A 22,435-nucleotide genomic window follows, 5' to 3' on the forward strand; every position below is an offset into this window, starting at 1 on the left:
TTTTTCTTAAGATTTAAGACATTATACATATATATGAAACGATATACAAATAAATAGTTTTCTCCATAGTTTACAAACAGTTTTATTCATTTAACGTTTTAACATTTCTATACGACATGGTACACCTTATTTATTATATAGATCTCTAACAATATAAATGTAGACTGTACAAGACGCGGTTTGATCGTTGGAACCCAACGAAATTACGACTTATGTGTTTATATTAAATATGTAGAAAGCATATTTTTCAATCGGTAATGTATATATAGGAAAATATTACAAAACAAATCGACTTTGTTTTCGTAGCTATCTAAACGATATTTTCACTTTTTCTTAAATCGCTATCTTATCATATCAAAATGATACTTGACCCCGCTATGTACAAATTTTAATACAACGTGCGCAATTCTACTGATCGAATCATATTAAATGATCGGTGCGATGAAGGAGTTGTAACTTTCCTTTTATCAGAACTTCAAAATACGTACACGAGTATACATATAAGTATACGTATATTATTTTTAATCATCGTAGGTACTTGGTGATGTTCGTTCTTCGTACTGCACCTTCTATTATATCGATCGTTTCTTTCAATCGAGAACCACCTTCGACGATGCCGGAAAAACCGAACGAACATATAAATAAATAAAACATAATAAATTATAGAACCTTAAACGGTTTCTTTGACGTTGCTGTTGATGGTGGCCATTTCGTGGTCCGTGTTTTTGTTCCTACCGTTCGATATCGTAACGATGTCTTCACAGGTCTGGAAATTTATAAAAGCTTGATTGCTTGTCGGCAATTGGCATTAGAACGCACGGATGACGAATGCTACGAATGACAGTAAAACTGTCCACGATTATCGTATTAAAACAATGAGAGTGAATTACCCATAGTCTCTTGTTGTAATTCTACCTTGTAGGAAGGATTGTCGTACGCCGACGTGCTTTTACGGGAAGATATGTCAGCCTTACTGCTAGTTCTCCTTTTCATGAGCATCATTAAGAGGATCAGGGTCGATAGGATAGCGAGAGATGCGACGATAGCTACCACTACCAAAGGCCCGTAATAATCGCCCTCGTGAAGGGGCAACGATGCAAGTTTCCCTGCTGAAAAATCGGAACGTTCAGTTTTACGTTAGAATCACTGTTATTTCCAGTTTTATTTAATTTTTTAATTATACGTGTACCTTGTTGCGATACCGTGGCCGGCAAAAGTACACCGGGTTTAGTGACGAAATCTTGCACGTTGCTCTTTTTTATTCTTCCGTTTGTCAGGTAAACTTCGAGCCACAAACGATACCTGGTACCTGGTTTAAGATCGCTGATCACCGTCTTCGGATGCAAGTCGCTCTTGGCGATCTTGAACGTGCTTGTGTCTTCCTTGCCACTGTCACTTTGATAAATCGCTCGATAAATATTCACGTACTTGTCTTCCGGATAAGGTACTCCGGTCCAAGTTACTTCCACACCTGTCGACTTGATCGTCTTGATCTCCACTTTCACGTCGAACGAGTATGGATTCGGCTCCATCGAGGTAGTCACTTCAATCTTCCAGGGGAATATTACGATGTTATTATTACAGGGCGATAGTATTAAAAGAGAATTTGCAGCGGTGAATTTGACGCTTATGAAACTAACCTTATAGCAATTATTATGACAATTACTATTAACCTCAACCTTTCATTTCGTAAATTTATTTAACGATTTATTTTATAAATACTCACTGTTTTCTCGTTGACCAGCTCTGTCAATTGTCCTGGGAATGGAACGAAGAGGATTCCGATCTCGTAGGCGGTCGATGGACGAAGATTCTCGATCACGTAATTCCTCACCGCTCTGTGGATCAACGGTGTTCCGGCGTAAACCTTGGCGTCGTTTTCTTTGTATCTTAACTGAACGCCGTCGATAAATTGTGACTCGTATTCCGTGAATTTCCTCCACATCACGTTGATCCACGTGGAATTTGTCTCTGTGACATGGAGCTCAGCGTCAATCGGTATTTGAGGCGGCAGCGTGGTCGCTTCCATACGTTTCTCCAGCGTTCTCACGCTGTAGATTTTGCTGGTGGGACTGCTGGCCAAATCCTTCAGTTTCACCGTGATCTTCACTTTGTACTCGGTAGAAGGCTTCAAATCGCCCAGCTCGAACTCGAGCTGCGGAGTTGCGATCAGGTCGTTTGGTGGCGCGAATACTTGCGACTTCCAGGTAGATACATCGAAATTCCTGCGTGATAGAAAGCGAAAGTACACATATATACATATATATTATATAGGATGTATATATACGTATATATTTAGAACATCGCAGGGTTTAGCAGCCAAACTTTGTCTGTGTATTCTATAAGTATAGTCAAGCAAACAATGTTATAACATAGATCATTTAAGACTCTACTAAAAAGTTACGATAAAAATACGAAATAATATCGTTTCTAATTTTATGCCATTGGATTTTTTCGTGTGCACAACATGTGTCGATGTCGTGTGGTGAATTGATACAAAGAGTTGATTGATACGAAGACAATCGAGACGAAGTAAAATTGAAATGAGCTTCGTAGGATAATAAAGCTTTTATTGCTAATCTTATATCGACAGAAATCGAGCACCAGTAGCAAATTATTATGTCGATTGTATATCGTATTTTTATCACTTACTAACTTTTTAATAAAGCTCGGAATAACCTACGTTTATAGCAATATTTTTTATTCCTCTAATTTCTGAATGATCTTCGATTAATTTTGATACTGATATAAAGTACGTTTTATCATTGGTGTATCGCAGCTCGACGCGTCCATGAAGTCCAACTAGAACCTGCGGCACCGTGAAAACGAGCCGAACGGTGTTCTCGTCGAGAGCCTCGAGCACCTGCACGGTGACCTCGTCCAAGGAGGAAGCAACAGGGAATCCAGGAATGGCACCAGGCAATGGAAAGCCCGCTGGCGCGTTGTGCTCCATACCTAGATTTCACGAACAAAGGTATTTATTTCAATCACATTGAAACGTCGTTGTATAGGCCTGACGATTCCAAGTAGCACGAATAACTCGAGCGATAAATTAATAATATCACAAAAAATCAGTTTTGTCATCGTAAAAGTCTTCATGACTCGTTCAGAGATTATCAGAAACCTTCGAACGCGTTCATCAAATTGGTTTTTGGTTTCCTCGAATATTTATAGGGACTCGAGACCACGTGGAACAATGAAGAAACGAAAGTTAATGGAAGAAAAAGACGAATCGTTCACGAATTCCATAAAAGATTGTTGCTGAACAGGGACGAACCTGACTGGTTGGGCGTTTGTGCTGCGAACGGATGATTCAAGTGCGTGAGTCCTGAATGCGGTATATGAGCGTCAATGTGAAGCGGCAGAGTGGCAGTTGCGCCACTCGCCACGTTATGGGGTATGGCTGGCTGTCCGGGATAATGTTGGAACGGTCCAGGATTGGGATCGTGTTGCCCGATATGAGCTAAGAGTTCTTCGATCTGCTGGGGAGAGTTCGGTATGTCTGACGTGTGTATGTGATAGGTCGTCTGACCGTTTTCGTTCTTCTGTGTGTAAATATGCGGTTTAGCGGGTTTCTTTGGTCCGTTAGCTGGGACAAAGTATCCAGGCTGTATCTGATTGTTGGACGTGTGTTTCTGACCAGATATCTGTTGATGGATATCGTACAAGCCGGGGTGACCCTCAGGTGGAGCGTGTTCCAATTGAACGAGGCCCGGATGTTGAAGGTTGATCAGATGATACAGTTCCTCAGGAAGAATCTCCTGATCTGGATTTCGTTGGCCCTGTTTCGGTCGACCACCCAATCCTGCCGGAGGCTTGTCGCTGGCGGAAGCTTTCTTTTTTGGATTTACCGGAACGATCACATTCGGGTCGACGTTGTCCGGAACGTTGAGCGTCGAACCTCTGTAAGGTGGACCAACCGCGGCAGAGTTGTCTAGTTGCGCGTTAAAACCATCCGGTGGAACACCCTGACCGTTGTTGGCGGTCGCGATCGTGAATCCTGGTCCCATTTCTTGCTGTGGGTTCAACGGAACGAACTGCGGCTGATCCGTCGCATAAGGAACCTTTTGCACCGGTGGTAGCTTGTTGGGATTCACAGGCCCAGGGACGAATTGGTGATTCTCGTTTCCATTCGCGTTTACGTTTGCGTTCATGTTGGCGCCCATCGAGGAGCCAGCCGTGTCCAAGAATTTGTCCGGAGCCAACGGGCCAGGGAAATAGTCGTCTTTATGCGGTTTCGAGATTGGCTCGACCGGTTTCTTTGCGTCCGACTTGGTCTTGATGGCCTTTTCTTTGAGACGTTCAGTTGGCGTCGAAGGTTTTTCGGTATGAGAGGGTAAATGGAACACGTTCTCTATGGTAGGATGCGTAGGCTTGTAATCGGGACTGTATGGTCCGTTGTATGGTACGGTTGGGTGTCCAGGATCCATGGGGTAATGGAAGAGTCCATGAGTGGTGGTGTCTGTGTGCGCGTGAGCGTCTTTCGAATCTTCCCACAACGAGGAAGTCGCTGGATCCAGTTGGTGGCCGAGCCCAGCCGAATCCGACTTGTTAATCGGTCTTTTGTTATCGTCGATCGTTTGCCGATTGAACGCGTCTGTGGCTAAGGGGCCGGGAAACGCGGGCGTCGCGTTCGTTCCTGCAATGAGTAATAAAGTCGATTGTCACAGAAGTGGTCGTCGAATCGTACAGTGTCGACCAGCCGTCCGAATTCTTCATGCATATTTACAGCGAGAGGTCCGAGTATGTACAAGCGTAGCCGTACAAAGCATGCATTTACAGCTTCTCCTTCCTGCTTCGATCGTCACTGTAAAGGTTCTTTTCGTTCATTGTATCTTTTACGGGGTTTTGGGATATTTTTCTTACGTTAAGTGTAAAAGGAGAGATCTACGATAGGCAATACATACCGAAGCTAAAGTATACTGAGATGGAATTGCAACTGTAACGAATACGAAAGAACATGAGATGAAAGGGAGAATGTACAGTGTTTCGTTAAATTGGAAGTCTTCGTCGTTGAACGATGGAAAGTGCGAGACGTGAGGATATATCGGGGTGTATGTACATACACGACACGTTTGTACTGGAGAGTTCCAGTCAGGTCCGCATGGCGGATAAGCGTTCACCTTCTACCCATAACCAATCTAACGTCTCCTCTTCGCGATAGTAATCTCCTCGATGCCACTAACGCGTACGTTGATATCACCGCCACCAAGGAATCGAACATCAACGATTTACAGTACCGATCAAACAAATTTCTACTTTGCAAAATTACATCAGACAGATATACAGGTTGTCTCATTTTCGATTACTCTATCCGATAACTTCGATCATTAATTAAACAATAACGGATTTTTACGCAAATGTGGATAAATTTTTAAGTCAAGAAATAGCATTTAAATACAGATCCGTTTTACCTCTTAAAAATTGTATCGAATATTCTTTTGCACATTGTAAGCATTCTGCGAATTTTTGCGTATATAAATTTCGCATAATCTTTCACGAGCCAGTGGATATAAAAATCCGCAGTCCAATAATTCCTTAATTAATCCAATAATTTCTTCGATTTAGAACATCCTGTATACCTGCTATTTAACGAGGAAGATCAACGCACAGGTTTGCTCGAACAATCTTCCGGTCGTTAACGCGGCCCACGGAAACGGTCGCTTTGTCAGCTCGTTTCTTTGACTATTTTCATGTTTTCCGTCACGCAAGCGCGGATTTACCTGGCGACTGGTTGGATGGATGACTGCAGCTCCACTCCAAACAACATTCGTCACCGGGTAGATGCATTAACGCGGCCTGATAAGGCGGACAAGGTAAAGTAGCAGGTGGTAGAGCCGGGACCGGTGGACAAGCCGCCTGACAGGACACGTTTCCCATCTCGCAGTAACATCGCTTCTCGCATCCGGTTACGTTTGCCGGCAGCTCGCTCCAATTGTCGTACGTGTTGCCCTCGTAATTGCACGAGCCATTATTTCTGCATCGCACTTCCTACGATCATGAACATCGTCGATTCAGCGATTCTTCGTGTTATTATGTACACGCGTATCGTTCGCGTTTGCGTACGTTGACGTCTTAGAAAAGATCGACGTTGTCTCAGATATTCCTTGTACAAAATCCATTGACGTTGCATCGCGAAACTTATTCGTTTGGATCCTGGGCTCTCAGCGAAATATAACGAACTTAAATGAGTTTCAGACGATCCGAGACTTACCTGAGGACAGCAGTGAGGAGGTTTCGGGACGAAATTCGGCGGCACCGTCTCCCAATCCAAACAGTGAGGGTCTAGAACGTCGAGTCCAAAATCCGTGGGACACTCGATCGTCAAACACTCGGTTTTACCTCCTTCGGTGCAAGTGCAGAACGAGATACATTCGTCGTACCATTCCGCACCCATCTTGTACGTTTTCCCCATGTGACTACAGGAACTCTTGTCTGCCATCTTGTCCGAGATATTCGTCTTGATCACTTCCGCGGGAAGAAAGACCTGCAGCGCTGGACCAGTTCGAGTTCCATCCGTTACTCGCACGTAGTACGAGTGTGCAGGATCCAGATTCGATATGATACCCTCTACGTTCACGTATTTTCTCATTTTTACAATACCGTATCATCTATTACGACAATTACGTTCTTAAGGCTATATTCTCACCTTTGTCAGGTTTCTGCTGCCTCCACACGTGATTGTTGTCGGATATCTCCACGGTCACATCCTGCGGATTCTTAGCCGACAACTTCAGCTTGATCGCCGTCGAGTTCAGTACCTTCACGTCCGTAAGGTTTACGGCCAAGTCGGTCGAGCTTTCCGGTTTGATCTCGTGATCGCCCAAGGTAACGTCGCAGAGAGTGATCGTGCAACACGCGTCTCTAAAATACAGGACAACGAAAGCTGACAGAGCGAACGAACATGCAAAACTATTGTACGTTTTCACCGAAGAAACAACGAGCAACTTTTTGTTAATGTTCCATGCTTTTCGAAAAGATTGGCTGGTTGTTGTCCAACGTTACTCTGTGTTTCTTCTTCGCTTGTCATCAGTAACGAAGGTTCGTTCCTGTTGCCTCTTCCCGTTTGTAAAGATTAAAGAAAACTAGCAAACGTTCCACCAATTCGTACAATTTGTTGACTGTTTCGCAGCTAGTTACCAGGAACAAATATCGCATCGAAATCGAAACGCACTGTCGCTTTATCGAGAACAGAGTGTTTCTACGAATTAATATCTGTTGGCTGAGGAAACATAAGGCGACAACAGGCGACGAGAAGTTTCAGGAAAGTTGGTTCGACGAGAACGCGTCTCAACTTCGAATCACAAATTCCAGAGCAAACTGTAGAGAAATCGGGAACGACGATTCCCCGTACCTTGGGTCGGTGAGCACCACGCAACGATCGTGTTGATTCGTCACCGAAATCGTGTCGTTCGGAGGACATCTTTGCTGGCACTTCAAATTACCTCCCGCTTCGCAGATGCAGACCCTGGAACAGCCATCTTCCACTCGTTGACCCCTCATTATCGTTTTGTTCCCAAAGACGCATGTTTCTTCCGGTTCGGGCGCTGCACGACAAGAACGTAAGATTCGATAAAAGAAGATGATGCCTGACATTTTAACATATCGAACTCACCTGAATCGGCGGCACAGACCAAAATGGCGCAGCACGCTTCCTCGTTGACGATCTTCTCTTGACACAGCGGATCCTCGACTCCACGGTTCGCTCGAACGTACGGCGAGGAGCAAAGCGGCTTGCAGTCTACGGCTACGCCATTTTCACCGCATACGCACTTTTCCTCGCAACCCCTAACGATCTTCTCTCCGATGGTGTACGTTCGGTTTCCTTCCACGCACACGTTCATCGTTGATAGCAAAGTCGAGGAGATATTTATGGCCGTCTCGTTGTGAGATGCCACGTATTCGCCGCCTGCGTGAAACATCAAAGTTCGTTTCTTTCGTTGTTTCGAAAATGCTGGACAATGAATTTATCAATTTTACATTATCCAGCTATCTACTTGGTACTCGACGTCTTAAAGAAAGACATCTTAGTTTCATGAATTTATTTGTCACAAGCAAATGATATAAATAGTTGTAAATCTCAAGGGAAATTTGGAGAAATAATGTTTATAACGAATGATTGTCGTCCTTCTGTGCATTTTAATTTATCGAATCGATCGTTGTACGCGGAAGGAAAGGCACGTCCTACAGTTCTCTCACCTTCGACTTCCTTGTCATCGTCGTCCATGCTAACATCACTCAGATCGGTGATGTTCGAGTGCAAGGAATTGGTCGGTTCTGGCGCCGACATATTCAAAGCTCTTCCTCTGGCCGCTGTCGTCTCCTCCATCGCGTGAACACTTTCCGTGCTACTCTCTGTGGACGAGGAATAGTCGCTGGTCGACGATTCGATCGGTATCGAGAAGTTCGTTGCAGTCACGATAGGCTCGCCACGAAATAGAAAGGGTATCGTGGCTGCCACGGTTTCCATCGATCTCGTGGTCGCTTCTTCGACCGATTTCGACGACAACGACGACGATGACGACATCGGCATCGTCGTCACGGTGGTCGCGGCGTCGTTGCTTTCGCCGCGTTTCAATTCATCGTCCTTGAAGGTTTTCTGGTATTTTTGCTCGGTCTTGACCTTGAAGTCAATCGGTTTCTTCTTAGGCTCGATGGTGGTCTTGGAGTCCTGTTCTTTGCTCGGGTACTCCGATTTGCGGTCGATCGTTTCATTCCTCGCGTCACCGTGTAGCGGTTCTACTGCTGGTATCTCCTCGATAACGGCGCCTGAAAGTTCGACGAATGTTCCTTATTAAATAGATCAATTTTAAGAACATCGTTCACAATGGCCGAGATCTTGTAATTACAATTTGTATTTCGATAAATTCATAGTTCTAATTGTGGAATCTGTTTAATTTCACTTTATTTCCTTTGCTCGATTAAAAAATCAGTGGCTCTTTTTTTTACACTTCAGGCATTGTGTTCTACGATCGCCGATCGTTATCCGAGAATTGCTCGATAATGAACATTTTTGCGGATGACCCAGATACCGAATATTAGATCACCGAGATCGAGGCATATCGCATGGTTCGACGTTTAGGATTCAGAAATGATCTGTCGTTAAGTATGAGATGAAATTCGTTATCGTTCGGTAATCGGTTACAGACCAACAAGTTGTAATTTATATCGTCGTTACAATTGTCACTTCGATTATATCTCGTGGCACGTTATCCAAATTTCCTTTCATACGTTCTTTTCTTGTTCTAAATACGTACACAGCATTGGAATACCAGTTTGGCTGTCGAACGTACCGATAGTCATCGAATCGAGTCGTTACGTTTTAAGATTCGAAATCATCGAGCAGCTCCGTAGCGCGTTTTGTAACAGCGATTTATATCGACCTCGTCCATTACACGCTCGCGTTACTTTCTCCTCACTGACATGTATCTTCTGTGCTATCCATCTCAGCATAACGAACTCTGTACTGCTATTATTATTACAATTATCATTATATACAGGGCGTACCGAACTTCCCGAGACTAGGATTACTTAACTGGACTCTATGAAACACTCGACGTATACGATCGCGTAAGAATGTTACATCGCTGCAGATCAAAGAGAAGAAACGGCGTAACATACGTTTGTTTTGCAACTACGCCGCGTTTATCCAAAGAACCTCGTCGCTCCTTCTTTTTATCTATGCTCATCGACTACGCGTCACGCTTCCATCGTTTCGTCGTAAAGATTTTTAAAAGTCAATACACTAAAGACAGAGGACTGTCTAACGCACGAGCGATTTTACAAAAAAAAAAGAAAGAAAAAAATAATGCGAGTCCCCTATAGTCGCGAAATCATCGACCTCCTAAATTACAAACGCGGTATCGAGGTGAGTCGAATTTATGACACTTTCAAGCCTTTCCGTTTCCTTATCTTAACTCTGCCGCGATTCTTACTTTAGTAACCGAGAAAGATCTTAAATATAATTTTATCTAATTTCCTTGATAACTTAATTGTTAGAGATATTTCACAAAATATTAGAAAATCACGGATATTAAAGACAACCGTCCCATATTTCGCTTAAGTTTGAGCTACTTCTCGCGATTAAAATGAATTTACGCTTACGTTAAAAATGAACGTAGCGGGGTCGAAGCTGACGGTGACAGAAACCTGAACAACAGGTTCGAACGCTCGAGGTATCGCGTTTCCTAACAGATGTATCCGAATGCTATTAGAAGAATCGCGAGAAGAGAGAAGCGGAGAATCGCTGTTTTCATGGATGTTTCGCAACGGCATAGATTCATCAGCGATATTATGACGAGGCAGAAACTTTCCATCCGGGGCTGAAAACGCGCACGGGATGCGCTGTTACGTCAAACAAGCTGGCCGATCTCGTCGTTCCCATCCACCGTTTCTTTCGCCGATTTACCCGCGGTCGGGATCGAGTTCTTGCCCTGCAACGATTGGTCGAACCGCGCAAAACTAACGTAACAGTATCGCGAGCCGTTTCTGCGAATCGACCGTGTCGATCGTTTAGATCGTCAGAGGTTTCGCATTTAGGTCGCGGACGTGTACGGCGTCGCGTATTTTCCAACTTTGCAAGTTTCGATTCAGACGGAACGACCATTGTTTCTTCGGATTCTTAGTTCGCCGAGGAATCTTCACGATGGGCACTTTAAAAGCGGATGTTTCGACCGGTTGAGAGTGGGAAGACGCGTCGATTGGTCGGTTCCTATCGAAAGTCGGACCAGGCCATGACTTTTATCGCATGAATGGGGAACCGTAACGGTGCGACCGGTTCACACGAGGCCACTGCTCGTCATCGGGATCCACCTGACGTCGGTGGCCGGTCGCTTCGAACACGGCGTGTAACGATTTTACGCGTAAGTAGGTGATGGTCTCCTTTTCCGCCCGGACGCATGCATATGCATCGACGCTAGCCCAAAGAAGGACCCAGCACCCTTCGTATCGCGTTCCTTTCGTTACCTGCTGCTCCGATACAATTTTTTCATGCACACAGTGAGGAGGTCTAAAAAAGGTATGTTATGTTCCACTAAAAAAAATTTCACCATACGTGTTCCAGCAAAAAGTACAATTTTGTCCTCTGGAGTCCCTTCATACGATCATTCAGGCGTTTCCATTAAAATATCCCACCTTGTATGTTTAAAGATAGCTTTTCACGTTGAACATTAATTTTCTGCTAAATATATGTACTACTTGTACTGTTTCTATTGTTATAAAAGTCACGTTTTTTCCAGTCGGGGAACGTATCGCGGTAGAAAATAGAGGTCTAACTGAATTAATGAGGAAACCGAAGAAACGATAATTTTAATAGTTGAGACACGTGATTAAATTTAAACTGTCAACCTTTGACTTACGTTGCTGCGATCTTTAGCCTGTCATTTTTCAGAAAAAGCTTCTCCGAGAAGAAAGAAGGAAACGTGGAAACCTTTCGAAGCTCGTGTTGCGTGTGCTCAAAACGATCTAACTGCATCCTGCACCAAGTGTTTCAATTCGAGATCGTTGCCGCGAGATTATTTTCGAGAGTATATTTTATAGTTTCTAATACAATCTGGACTAATTATTAACGCTTAATTTAATCGCACGATGATCGAACACTGATGCTGCATCGCTTGAAAAATCCTGTTTCTCGGATGAAAAAGATCCACTGCGCCCAAGGACGTCCAGTGCAACGATACTTCACAACCGATCACTCGATGAATGTTGTTGCATCATTAGAAGAGAACTGCGGCCGAGGAGTTACGGTATATGTATTCCCCTAACTTTTGGTAATTGTGATTCGTTTCAAGCACGTAAATATATGCCAAACGCGTTGTTTCTCATTCTAATAAATAAATTAATACATCATAGTCTTTCGTCTTTCTTCGCACAGTACTTAAAGCAGATTTTACCAATGCTTTTGGCAAACTTTTGCGTTTTACTTTTCTCCTAACAGATAATCGTTTGATTCTCACGAGATTTAGGTCGGCATATCTTTTCGAACATAACGGAAGATCGCTTCAAGAACGTTCTACCATCCAATGAAAATGGAGAACAGCTGGTTTGGACGTTATTATCGAGAAATCTGCTTCCGTTTGCGAGGAACGATTCGGCTTCGACACCGATGAGGCCGCGGGACAAGAAAGCTGGCCGTGGAACGCGGAATTACTCATCGCACATTAAGAGGATCTTCACTCGGCTTCCTCGTTGCCGGAAGTCGCGCGTCGTCCGTGAACCCAAGCCAAGAACGAAGCGTTCGACCGCGTTTAATTGTTAACCGCGCGCTCGACTTTCTTAAACGCGATTACGTAATTGAACTTGAAGAAGAAAACGCTCCATCTACAATCTTTGTTCGTATTTTTCTTCCTGCATACTTTCCTGTTCAATTACCTCTGACTGATCTCGTCTTCAAAATCGTGAAACGTAGCTACCGAAGTTGGGTAAATTGGTCAGTGTCTCGTCACGAGTAATGTCGTTATCAGGTGTATTTGCCAGCGTCTCGACGTGTTTATCATCCTAAATGAGGTGTTGGTGGTTTCAATTTCGTGCAGGCTAATCGCGTTAACGCTCGAGGTATCCTCTGCTCGCAGTCACGGCGCGAATTTCGTTCCGGTTTTGCGTTCACGGAACCCTCGCGATCATAATCCAACGAGCAAAGAAACTCCTGGAGCAGCTTCTGTCGTTCCTCCCGAAGACCTTGAACCGCGCTGCTTCTCCGTAGAAGAACAGCCATTAGCGTAGCCTAGGTCGAAACAGACGCAATCACGGTGGAAGAGGAGCGGAGAGCGTTTGAATTTTTCTCGAGCAAAGTTCAAATTGAACGGAATGTAAGAAAGTTTAGCCGATTGAGACTGGAAAAGAAATCTCTGCAAAACGCACTCGTTTCTTTGCGAAACACTCTGCGGAAAACTTATCTCTTCTACGTATAAAGTAGACTTCCAGGAAAAGGAGAAATTAAAAGTATTTCGAGTTTGAAAACGACTAATTGGTAGAAACACGAGGCAGCAACTTCACTCCTTCATATTTCATGAGCAGAATGTGGATTTTTATGCAATCTCGTGTGTTTATCAATTATAACTAGATTCCACGTGTTTATGTAATTTTATATATTTATGAACAACGATGTGGAACCAAGATGGGTATATTATTCTACCCAATCAAGTGTCATAACGAATACTTTTAATTAAGCTCGGATAAATTTTAAACTCTCTTAAATATCCCAGAAATGGATAACTAAAGAAATGAAAATCAAATAGAGACTCGTTTCGTCCTGCTAAATATCATCGAGTATTTTGCACATTTCTGCGCGTTACGCGCGTTCTACATATACGTATGTGCGCTCTTACGTTTTTTAATATTCCGTAAGTGCATAAATATCCGTAGTCTATTTACGAGTGTTCTCTGTGGGAAACGAAGAAAAAGATTGGAAAAAAAAAGAAGGGAAACGAAACTGGATGGAACAGCCAGAAGGTAAAAAGACGAGGGGAAAGGGGGAAGTTAAAATAGTCGGTCACCGAGCATGCCTTTGACCATACGGTATTCTATCCTACTTGCTACTCACTGCACGATCATTATTTCGTTCCATACATCACGTTTCGTCGGTCCACTTCTTTTTCCTTTTTTAACGACCGATGAGTCGTTAATGAATACCTTTCGGTAGAAATCAAATTTTCATCTCTGCTTGCAAACGTAACGAAATAGACAGGGGTTTGTTTCATTAAGTTCGACACGTTCTTCTTATATTGCTTTTAGTTCCAGTCTCGGGCTCTTCTATGAATTCTTCTAATTCTCGTTATTAATCATCGCTGGAGAGAGAAACGCTAGAGAATAATTCATAAGAGAAAATTCGAGGATAGAATTTCATGGGATGATGGGACTCTGTCAATCATGTGCACAGTGGCAAAAGTGTTTTCGAATAAACGGAGGTCTGCACGCGCTACTTGCTCGGCCGTGGTTTTGCTTCGTACGTTGCATTTCACTTGCCAACTCGTCGGACTTTTCCAGGCGACTTTTACGTTCTGCACGCGACTCCGCGAACGCCGGCTGCTCCCTCGCCTCTCGATCGATGCCGCTTTAACGTTTTCAGCGAACTAAAAGATTCTTCGATTCTTATTTTCAATATCTTAAACGCGTCGCGATTCTCGAACTTTCCGTGTTTCATTCTCGTTTCGGTTTCAACCGGGAAAGGGACGTTTAATGTTTTGAAGAATTGCTTACCGGCGTAATTGAAATGAGAAATTACGCGTATCGATAACGTTTTGATAATTTCTTTCTCTAAGATTCTTCCATAAATTGTTCTCGAAATTAGGAGAAAATTGTCTAGAAAATTACAATTTGATTAAAAAAAAAAATGAAAAGAGGCGCAGTGCAGTTAAATCCACCGGAAACTAAAGATTTAATTCGATGAAAAATGTAGAAACAGATTCAGATCGAGGTCGTCGATCCCTCGTTGCGTGATTATCGAGTTTATCACTTGCTGCAGGCCGAGATATTCCACCGCAGCGAGCGGTTTACGATCCTTGTGCTCGCTTTTGTGCTCCAGTTGATCGACGCGCAATTAATCGATTCCACGGTTCGTCGACCGCGCCGCCTACGACTCAGGAAACGTAAATTTTCACCATCAGCGATCTCTTTCAAATTATTTTTAATATTTCACTTTCGACGATTGAGTAATTGTAACGATATCGACAATTTGGATCGTCCGCATCTGCCGAGCTCTCGTCAAATCTATCGTTTGCTGTAGCAAAAATCAAACTGATATTATTCTTTTCGTCGTGGATTATTTCAAAAGGCGTAATCGATATCACAGTGGTCAAAGTCACCGGCCGATTTAAGAGACGCGCGTTCGATTGCCGGATTTTTGCTCGGTAGCCTATTATACCTATTCTAAAACCTGTCCTGCCGGAATGTCGCGGAAAAAATGCCACTTTTAGTTTTTGCGTTGCATTTAGCGTAACTCTAAGGTGTATGAAAAACAGGAGGCTGGGTTGGTGGCATTTCAAAGGCGATAGCTACGCCTTGAAAAGGAATTCGTACATTCGGACAGGCGTGGTACGATATTCTAAACGACAGATAAACTTGGCCAGAATTTTTCCGGCAGAAATTAAAGCAATTTACCCTCCAATTCTCATAGCCTGGACCGTAAAGAGAAATTTTGTCGATTTCTATCCTTATCGGTACGAAACAACGGAACTCAAAGTCCTTCCGATTACACTGCACATTATCTGTACTACATGTATTACCATTATATAAATTATAAACTATATATTTACTAGAATACGTAAGAAACTATATTGCTTGAACGAATTGTATCAGTTGTATTGTAACAGAGTTTCGCAATCTGGATGATCGTACGTTGCGTTCGATCGTACCCATTGTCTGCGTTTTCTTTTTCTGCTGGTATCGAATCTCGCGCAAATGTCGAGACTCGTGCACAACTAACGGTTTCAATCTCGAGGAAGTAATTGAAGAAAACACGATACCGGAATGCGAAAGGCAAATCGTATTGTTATCGACGCTTCGACACGGAATTCGCAGTCGGCGTGTTATTTACTTGTCACCGCGTCGCTAAGTGATGGAGGACTTGGTGGCTGAAAGTCGTCGAAAGAGGATCCATAGAACTTCGCGATGAGACTTTGGTTCTGTTTATATTACTCGCCCTTTTTGTTCGACGATTTTTATAGCGAAACAAAATCTTTTCTTTTCGTGGAATCTGCTAAGATAAAGCAACCGCTTAGACACACGTGTACGTAATCTTTTGTGCGTGTTCACACGAGACACGTTGAAATACTTTATTAAATAAACTTTCTAAGAGCATAGGCTTCTATTAAAGGAATCACATAGCTGTCCAACTCGGTAGCAATTTCGAGATGGAAGACTTTTGGTACGGCTATTAAATTTCCTCGGCTACTTTCTAAGCTGTTCCTCGGACGACTGTTTAAACTAGTAAAGAAAGAATTAGTTCGAAAGCAGCTGAGGGTTGAGTTCTGGACGAAGGATCATGAAATCGATCGTGCGTCCATGTGTCTATACATATGTATATATTTAGTGGATGTTTTTCTCTAAGAATGAAAGAAATCATCGTATGTACTTGAACTTCAATTGGATTTTGTGCCGTTAGTTTGACAAATTTTATCAAATTTATGGTCGAAAGAAGTTAGAAAGTAACTTTTGTCACCGCTTATAGTTGGTGATAGTCTGAACCATACTGCTCCAAGATGTTTTATTATTTTGCTGATATCTTATTTTTCTTTTATTATCGAACGTAGAAAGCAAGCGAAATTAACTCGTTTCAGCTATTATGGAATTTCTAAATTTCTCCAGAAAAATCTCGGCTTTTTCTACAAAAAAAAAAATTCTTCCCCAATTAGAAACATCAAACTGTCGGTATTATCTGTAGCCTCAATTACTTTTCACGCTATTGGAACTCGAAAGCGATTCATCGAGTAAATATCCAATTACATCTTCCGCTGTTCCGCGTTCGAAGGAAATTATCAAAATCGTACTAACTTCTGTTAACCTGAAAGAGGAATTAGCTCAAAAAAAAAAAAAGAAAAAGAAAATAAAAAAACAGAGGAACGTCTTTCCTTCCACATAGGTTTGCATCGTACTGTGCTTTCACTCCGTTGCTTCGAGATGCCCCACCCTTCCTGTTAGCACGACGAATAATCGCAAAGGTTGAATAATAGGATCGAGCGCAAGTGTTCTGTGACGCAATCAGTTTGGCAAGCACGTTTGGCGACTCGTTTGAGAATATATAATCATTTTTACTATATTTTGAAACTTTTACAGGTCGAATAATAAATCGCGAATCACGCATCTCTCGTTGATCGTTCTTACGCAGGCTGTCCTTCTTCGGAGAATACTTTTTCTCTACACGACGTCATCGCCGACCGTAACCCATTTTTATTTTTCTGATTCATTTAGAATTCTTTCAGAGGTAGAAACTCGCATCCGTCTCCCTAAGAAGCCACGTTTTCCATTAAAACAGGGATTGCGAAATTGAAAAACCAATCTATGCTCGAAGGATCGTTCTTAGCCGGGCATCGAAGTCACCAAGCGCCGGTTAGCCAGGTTTCCGTTAGAAACGCGTTTTTATCACTTCGATGACAGCTGCGTTATCTCGCGCGCCTAATTAAATAAATATCTGTAATGCGTTCTTCTGGCTTTTAAGATATGCAACTAGTTATTTTATGATAACGATTTAATTGCGTTAACGACGTTCAATTGAAAATCGATGCGACTTATCGCGCACAAGTTGGAAAATGAAATACAAGGATCGTGTCAACTGAAACGTGTCTGACACGGCGGAGTCTAAATCTATTCAGAGGCACCACAGATACAGACGCGTCGCGTTTTTCACAGCTATCTTTTACACGTACAGCAGCGTATAATACGGACGCTCGCGTGAGAGGAACTTGAGTAATCGTCCACTGGCTTCTCTGTTAGATTCGTTCACCCAAGAACCGACGTGTTTGCATAGAAGAGCGAACGATCTTTACCTCCGTGGTTCACGCGATGCGTCGTTGGAAGGAATCGCGAACGCACGAGGAGAGAGTCACGAGACGGTCGTTGGTTATGGGACGACAGTTTCTATCGGTTTACTTTTTCCCTTGAGCAGCACTTGTCCTGTCTCATTGTTCTCGCGTGGCCGAGAATAGGGCAAGAAAGTTGTTCGGGGGAAAGTTGGGCGAACAGGTTGGAAAATCGAACGCTTTGGGCAAATAGAGCGACGGTGCACCGCGATAACTTAATTGTCGTGCCCTACGGGGCATCAGTGTCCAGCGACCATTAAGTGAAAGTCGTTAACCAGGGAACAATGAGGCGGGAAGCGCTACGATTCGGACTTAATTATTGCAATTACGAGGAACAACGATCGTTCTTGTTTCATTTTGCGGATAGTCGGCGAGATTTTCGCATCTCGATGAGGAAGAGAAATATTTGAAACGATCCGGGAAGTTCGTCCGCCTTCTATCAGCCTATCCCGGTCATTGTTTTTCGAGCACCGATGAACAGGTTATGCGGACGACCGAGGGATAGCATCGCGAGATTGTTTGCCGTAACAAAGATATCAAGGGGACTAGGCTCGCGTTAAGAATATAAAGGAGGAGGGAATACGTTCACTCGCATATTTATAGTACCGTTAACCAGGTTACTTCGCCAAGTACAGCGACCGCTTACGAGACTTTGGAGAAGCTCGTTAGTCTGCTGTGCAGTAACTTCATCCTAATACTCGTTTGTTTTCTTCGTGGCATGTTTTACACGCGTACGACTTTTATTGCGATCCATGTGACATTACGTCGATATGAATGTGCTAGCGATTAGCCGATGTTTACGGAGCACATCGTGTCCCGAATCGCAAAGCCTCCACCGAAACAATATCGAGCAACTTTTCGTTGCTCTTGCTGTTTCTTGAAAAAGTGGCCGCTCGTTGGCGAATGTTGCTTCAACGTAGATAAAATGTTTCTGTAAGTTGCTGTTAGTTAGCTTAGCGTCTGGGAAGATTTAGCGGAAACGAGAGGCGGCAAAAGCTCGCTCCACGTCGCTTCGGTGAAGACGAAGCTGAGCGCGAATATTTCCTAACGATACTTTTCATCGTTGCACCCGTTATAGCGTCGTGTTTGACCGTTTGACCAGACACACCGATACGTTCCTTTCTCCGGTAGGCAGCTGGCGAAGTTAGGATTATTTCGTGGGAAGAATTATTGCTCAGGTGTCAAGCGTGAACGGCGGTCGACGCAGCAGATCGCGTTCACGCAGAAATTAATACAGATCGGTTCCTCGACCGTGTAACGGTATCGAAAAAAAAAAGAAGAAAGAAAAAACGTAGAACGAAGCACGTTTGATTCTTCGTCGATCTAATCGGGTTACGCGTTTCTCGATACAAGGTAATCGAGTAAAACGGTCACCGTTGCGAACGACAGTGATCGAAGAGATGTGTACAAACCAGATCGTTTCGTTCGATCGTTACACACGCGAACGCGTGAAATGGGAACGATTCTCGCGTGGGACCAACCGCGGAACATGAAATAGAAAGTCGTTGGCGTTACGCGAATTGAAAAAGATTATACGTATCACAGAGGCGTAATCGTCGTTTAATTAGCCTCTCCCCGCTAGAGGAGACGTTTAACTGGCCGGAGAACTTTTCCAAGATGGTGCAATGTGCATGTACGTGCTCGAATCCTCTCGCACGCCTTTCCAACCGAACCGAAGGACAAGCTTCTGCGATTACCTAGTTCGGCAGGCAATTAAAAATCTTCCGTTCTCGCTTTACCGGTCAGGACGAGTGTGGTTGTGGGCGTAATTTAGATCACACACGTGCATTTTCGTCTCTATGCCCTTAATCAACCAAGTATCTCGATAGCCGTAATAACTTGAACGTTAGATAATCAACGTATTAAGAATCTGTTTGCACGCGTTAACAGCCGAATTCTTCCGCGTTTCTGTTCTATAATAAATTACTTAATCACCGCTCTTCCGTTGTTAGGCGCGAAATCTTCGACTTGAATGAACAATCGTCGCTCGCTGCATCGGGATAACCCAGATACCGCGTGAAATTCGTCGTTCATTGTTCCCTCAATAATCTCGTACATTGTGCGATCACAGGCAGTCAGAAGCCGTGTTGAGGCAGGTAGAAAAAAAGACGGAGGATTTGATCGACGAAGAAAGAGAGACGACGGGAAGAGGACTTGGGAGAAAGGTGGCTACACGAAATTCCATTCTGATCGGATCGGATCTGGCGAAATCCAGCAAGCGAGTCGAAATTAACGAGACTAGAGGACATTTTGTTCGCTCTCGTCATCAATCTGTTAATCGAGTGGTCCTTGAACAATTTGTTCCGAAACATTTGTAATTACAGAATCAAGATCGAATAAAGACAAATTAATTGAAATTAAATTGGAAATGAAAGCATGATATAATATGTTTTTAATGGAAAGATACGACGCATTCGAAGACAACAGGTCTATAAATAAAGAAATTGTTACGTCAAACAGATCGACGATTCGAACAACGAGCTAGCTGATCCTCCTTGGCTAACAAGTTAAACCCGTGACCGTAGTTAGTCACCGCGCTTGGCTGTTGACGAAACTATTTTCGGCTGAAGAGCTCGGTTGAATCACGTTTACCTGCCCACTGCCTCAGCTGTTCCATTCGTATGCGTGACAGGCATCTCCGTTGGCGATCGAGAGAACGATAACTTGGAAAGTCAACAGCTTCGAAGCCTGTAAGTTTTCTTCGTTGGGAAGAAACACGAAACGAAATTCTGCGGAATTTGTCCGATTTCGGTTCATCGCAACGCGACATCCAGCGATCGACGTCGTCCGTCATCGTCAAAATGATTTTCGGCGACTTTTCGCTGTTTCTAATTTGACCGTGTGTTCTCACCTTTCCTCGCGCGCCGCTGTCGATCCACTCGACTTTATTTTTTCCAAGGCCGTTCGTGGACACGAATACGTGTCGACCAGTTTGCCAACTGGATTCAACACTACCGTTAACGCGTCTCGAGTCTCTGCTGCTCGCACTATACACCACCACGAGTCTGTTTACCTTCTCGATCGACCCACAGGACTGCCACGAGGAACACGTGCCGCCATTGAATCGATTTAGGCGCGCCACTTTCAGTCGCTTCGTTGTAATTGCAATTTCAATTCTTTGTGGCTTTTAATATTCGTCGATTGATCGGTTCAGGTTGACACGATGTACAGTTTCCGATCATCGAGTTAGTGCCACGCGAAACTTTCGGTATTCTTCGTTCCTCTAACCAAATTAAAAAGGGGCGCGAGCAAACTGTCTAATATCAACATTTATCAACGTAAGAGTCGTGAGTGGTACATCAACTAATCGCTATATGTTCGATGACAATTTGAATTGAATGACAAATTGAGCCAAGTAGAATTTCTTATTTACCTGACAGTAATCCGTGTATCACGCGTTTTTAATTCGATGGCCAAGAGTTGTAGATGCGACAGCGACTAACTCTGATTTCTGAAACTTTGTGGAGCCATTCTTCGATTTATTTAAATATTCTGTACTTGTTAGAGAGAAATGCGAACCGGTTTTGCGTTTCGCAACGTCGATGTCAATCTTGCCACAACGGATAGCGCAACGAATTCGAGCAACGAATTTAATCGATTATTCGCTACCAGATCGGTTTCGAAATGAGTCCTTAACCGAGTAGAAGTCCCGGATGTGGAACCGAGACGATGCCGCGCGATTTCCATCGACAGCAATCGCGTATCGGTCGATATTCGTGTTAGTGGGCGACCTGGACGTCAGGCGATTTCTCGAACCGATCTTCCTCCATCATCGGCGAAATCTGTTTTCCCTTTTGGGAAAACACGTTCGAGGAGCCGAGGAAAAGCAGTTTCTTCGTAGAACTATCGCGTATCTGCTTCTTTTTACGATTTTATTCGCGAGGATGACATCAGTTCTCGAACGAGGACGTGATAGAATTTTTCGCCAGTTTCACGCGGTATACCGTTACGATCACGACGATCGGTCGCTTCGTGGCGATGCTCTCTTATGGTTGCGTTTCACGTCTGCTTTCAGGGTGTCGATGTTCCGTTACGTAACGACCTTTTGCTTATCGCCTCTTTTTATTAGGTCAATTACTTGCTCGATTCCATTAGATCGATCCAACTTATTCAAGATCGGAATTCATTTCTATATTGGCACGTTCACCAACGATCTGTCATCGATTGTTTGCTAGAAAATACTCGAGATTTTTCCTATCGAAGTGTGAAACGCGGCGCGCGTTTTACCTGGGAAAGACACGAGCGTCGCGGGAAAAAGCGCGAGGCGAATCGCAAGGAATCGAGACTCCGGCGCAGGTCGACAAGAAAGCGCGCGACGAATCGCGGAGGAAAAATACAGCGATGGGGAAAACCAGCCAAAACTCACCAGTGGTGGTTTGAATCGGTGTCTCGACGTCAGCAGCCGACGACAACGCGACGACCCCGCCTATCAGGCAAAGTCCTGCGATCGCGCGCAGAAAACATCTTTCCTGGATACGCATCCTACCGCATTCTTCTGTCACGGTTCCTCGGAAACGCTGTTGAAACACCAACCGTGCACTCACAGGCTATCTTGTCACACGATCAAACCGTAGGTAAACGAAACAAAACTCGAACAAACGCACAAAGACAGCGAGCCTTTTAAATGCCAAACGATCGCTGATAGACCGCGTCTTTTCTTCTTTTTCTTTCACGAATTATCGACGAGCAGACGACTTTATTTAGCGCAATAGCAAACGGTCAAAGCCTTTTTACGAGCTGTTGCAGCTCGAAGAGGGTAACAACACAAACGAGGTACGCGCGGTTCGGTTCACTCGGTTCACTGGTTTGTTGCTGGTCGGTTCGGTCGCGATCCGTGCCGAGGCCGGAGGTGAAGTGCACCGGTGAGCGGGATCTACCTCCTCCTTGCCGGTGCTGGCGTTGTTGCCTCGCTTACCTTTCAT

General features: G+C 43.9%; 1 protein-coding gene across 1 annotated transcript; it reads right to left on the bottom strand.

Annotated features, from left to right (window-relative positions):
* Positions 1-66: 66 nt before the first annotated feature.
* LOC122567719 (putative epidermal cell surface receptor) lies at positions 67-22,362 on the bottom strand. Its single transcript, XM_043726608.1, has 13 exons — positions 21,880-22,362; positions 8,200-8,769; positions 7,616-7,909; positions 7,355-7,547; positions 6,650-6,864; positions 6,215-6,570; positions 5,724-5,991; positions 3,278-4,639; positions 2,757-2,955; positions 1,727-2,225; positions 1,190-1,550; positions 916-1,109; positions 67-766 (listed from the first exon to the last, which is right to left on the bottom strand). The coding sequence occupies exons 1-13, from the start codon at positions 21,992-21,994 to the stop codon at positions 671-673; spliced, it is 4,722 nt and encodes a 1,573-aa protein (XP_043582543.1). The 5' UTR covers positions 21,995-22,362; the 3' UTR covers positions 67-670.
* Positions 22,363-22,435: the final 73 nt, after the last annotated feature.

The sequence above is a fragment of the Bombus pyrosoma genome, linkage group LG5 (genome assembly GCF_014825855.1).
Source record: "Bombus pyrosoma isolate SC7728 linkage group LG5, ASM1482585v1, whole genome shotgun sequence".
NCBI classification, from domain to species: domain Eukaryota; kingdom Metazoa; phylum Arthropoda; class Insecta; order Hymenoptera; family Apidae; genus Bombus; species Bombus pyrosoma.

Bases quoted from the DNA above. Each gene is read 5' to 3' on its own strand.
- LOC122567719 (XM_043726608.1), bottom strand. From the start codon at position 21,994: ATGCGTATCCAGGAAAGATGTTTTCTGCGCGCGATCGCAGGACTTTGC. The intron at 1,551-1,726 runs GTGAGTATTTAT...TTCCCCTGGAAG, and splicing joins AGCTGGTCAACGAGAAAACA to ATTGAAGTGACTACCTCGAT. The intron at 767-915 runs GTAGAATTACAA...ATAAATTTCCAG, and splicing joins ACGACAATCCTTCCTACAAG to ACCTGTGAAGACATCGTTAC.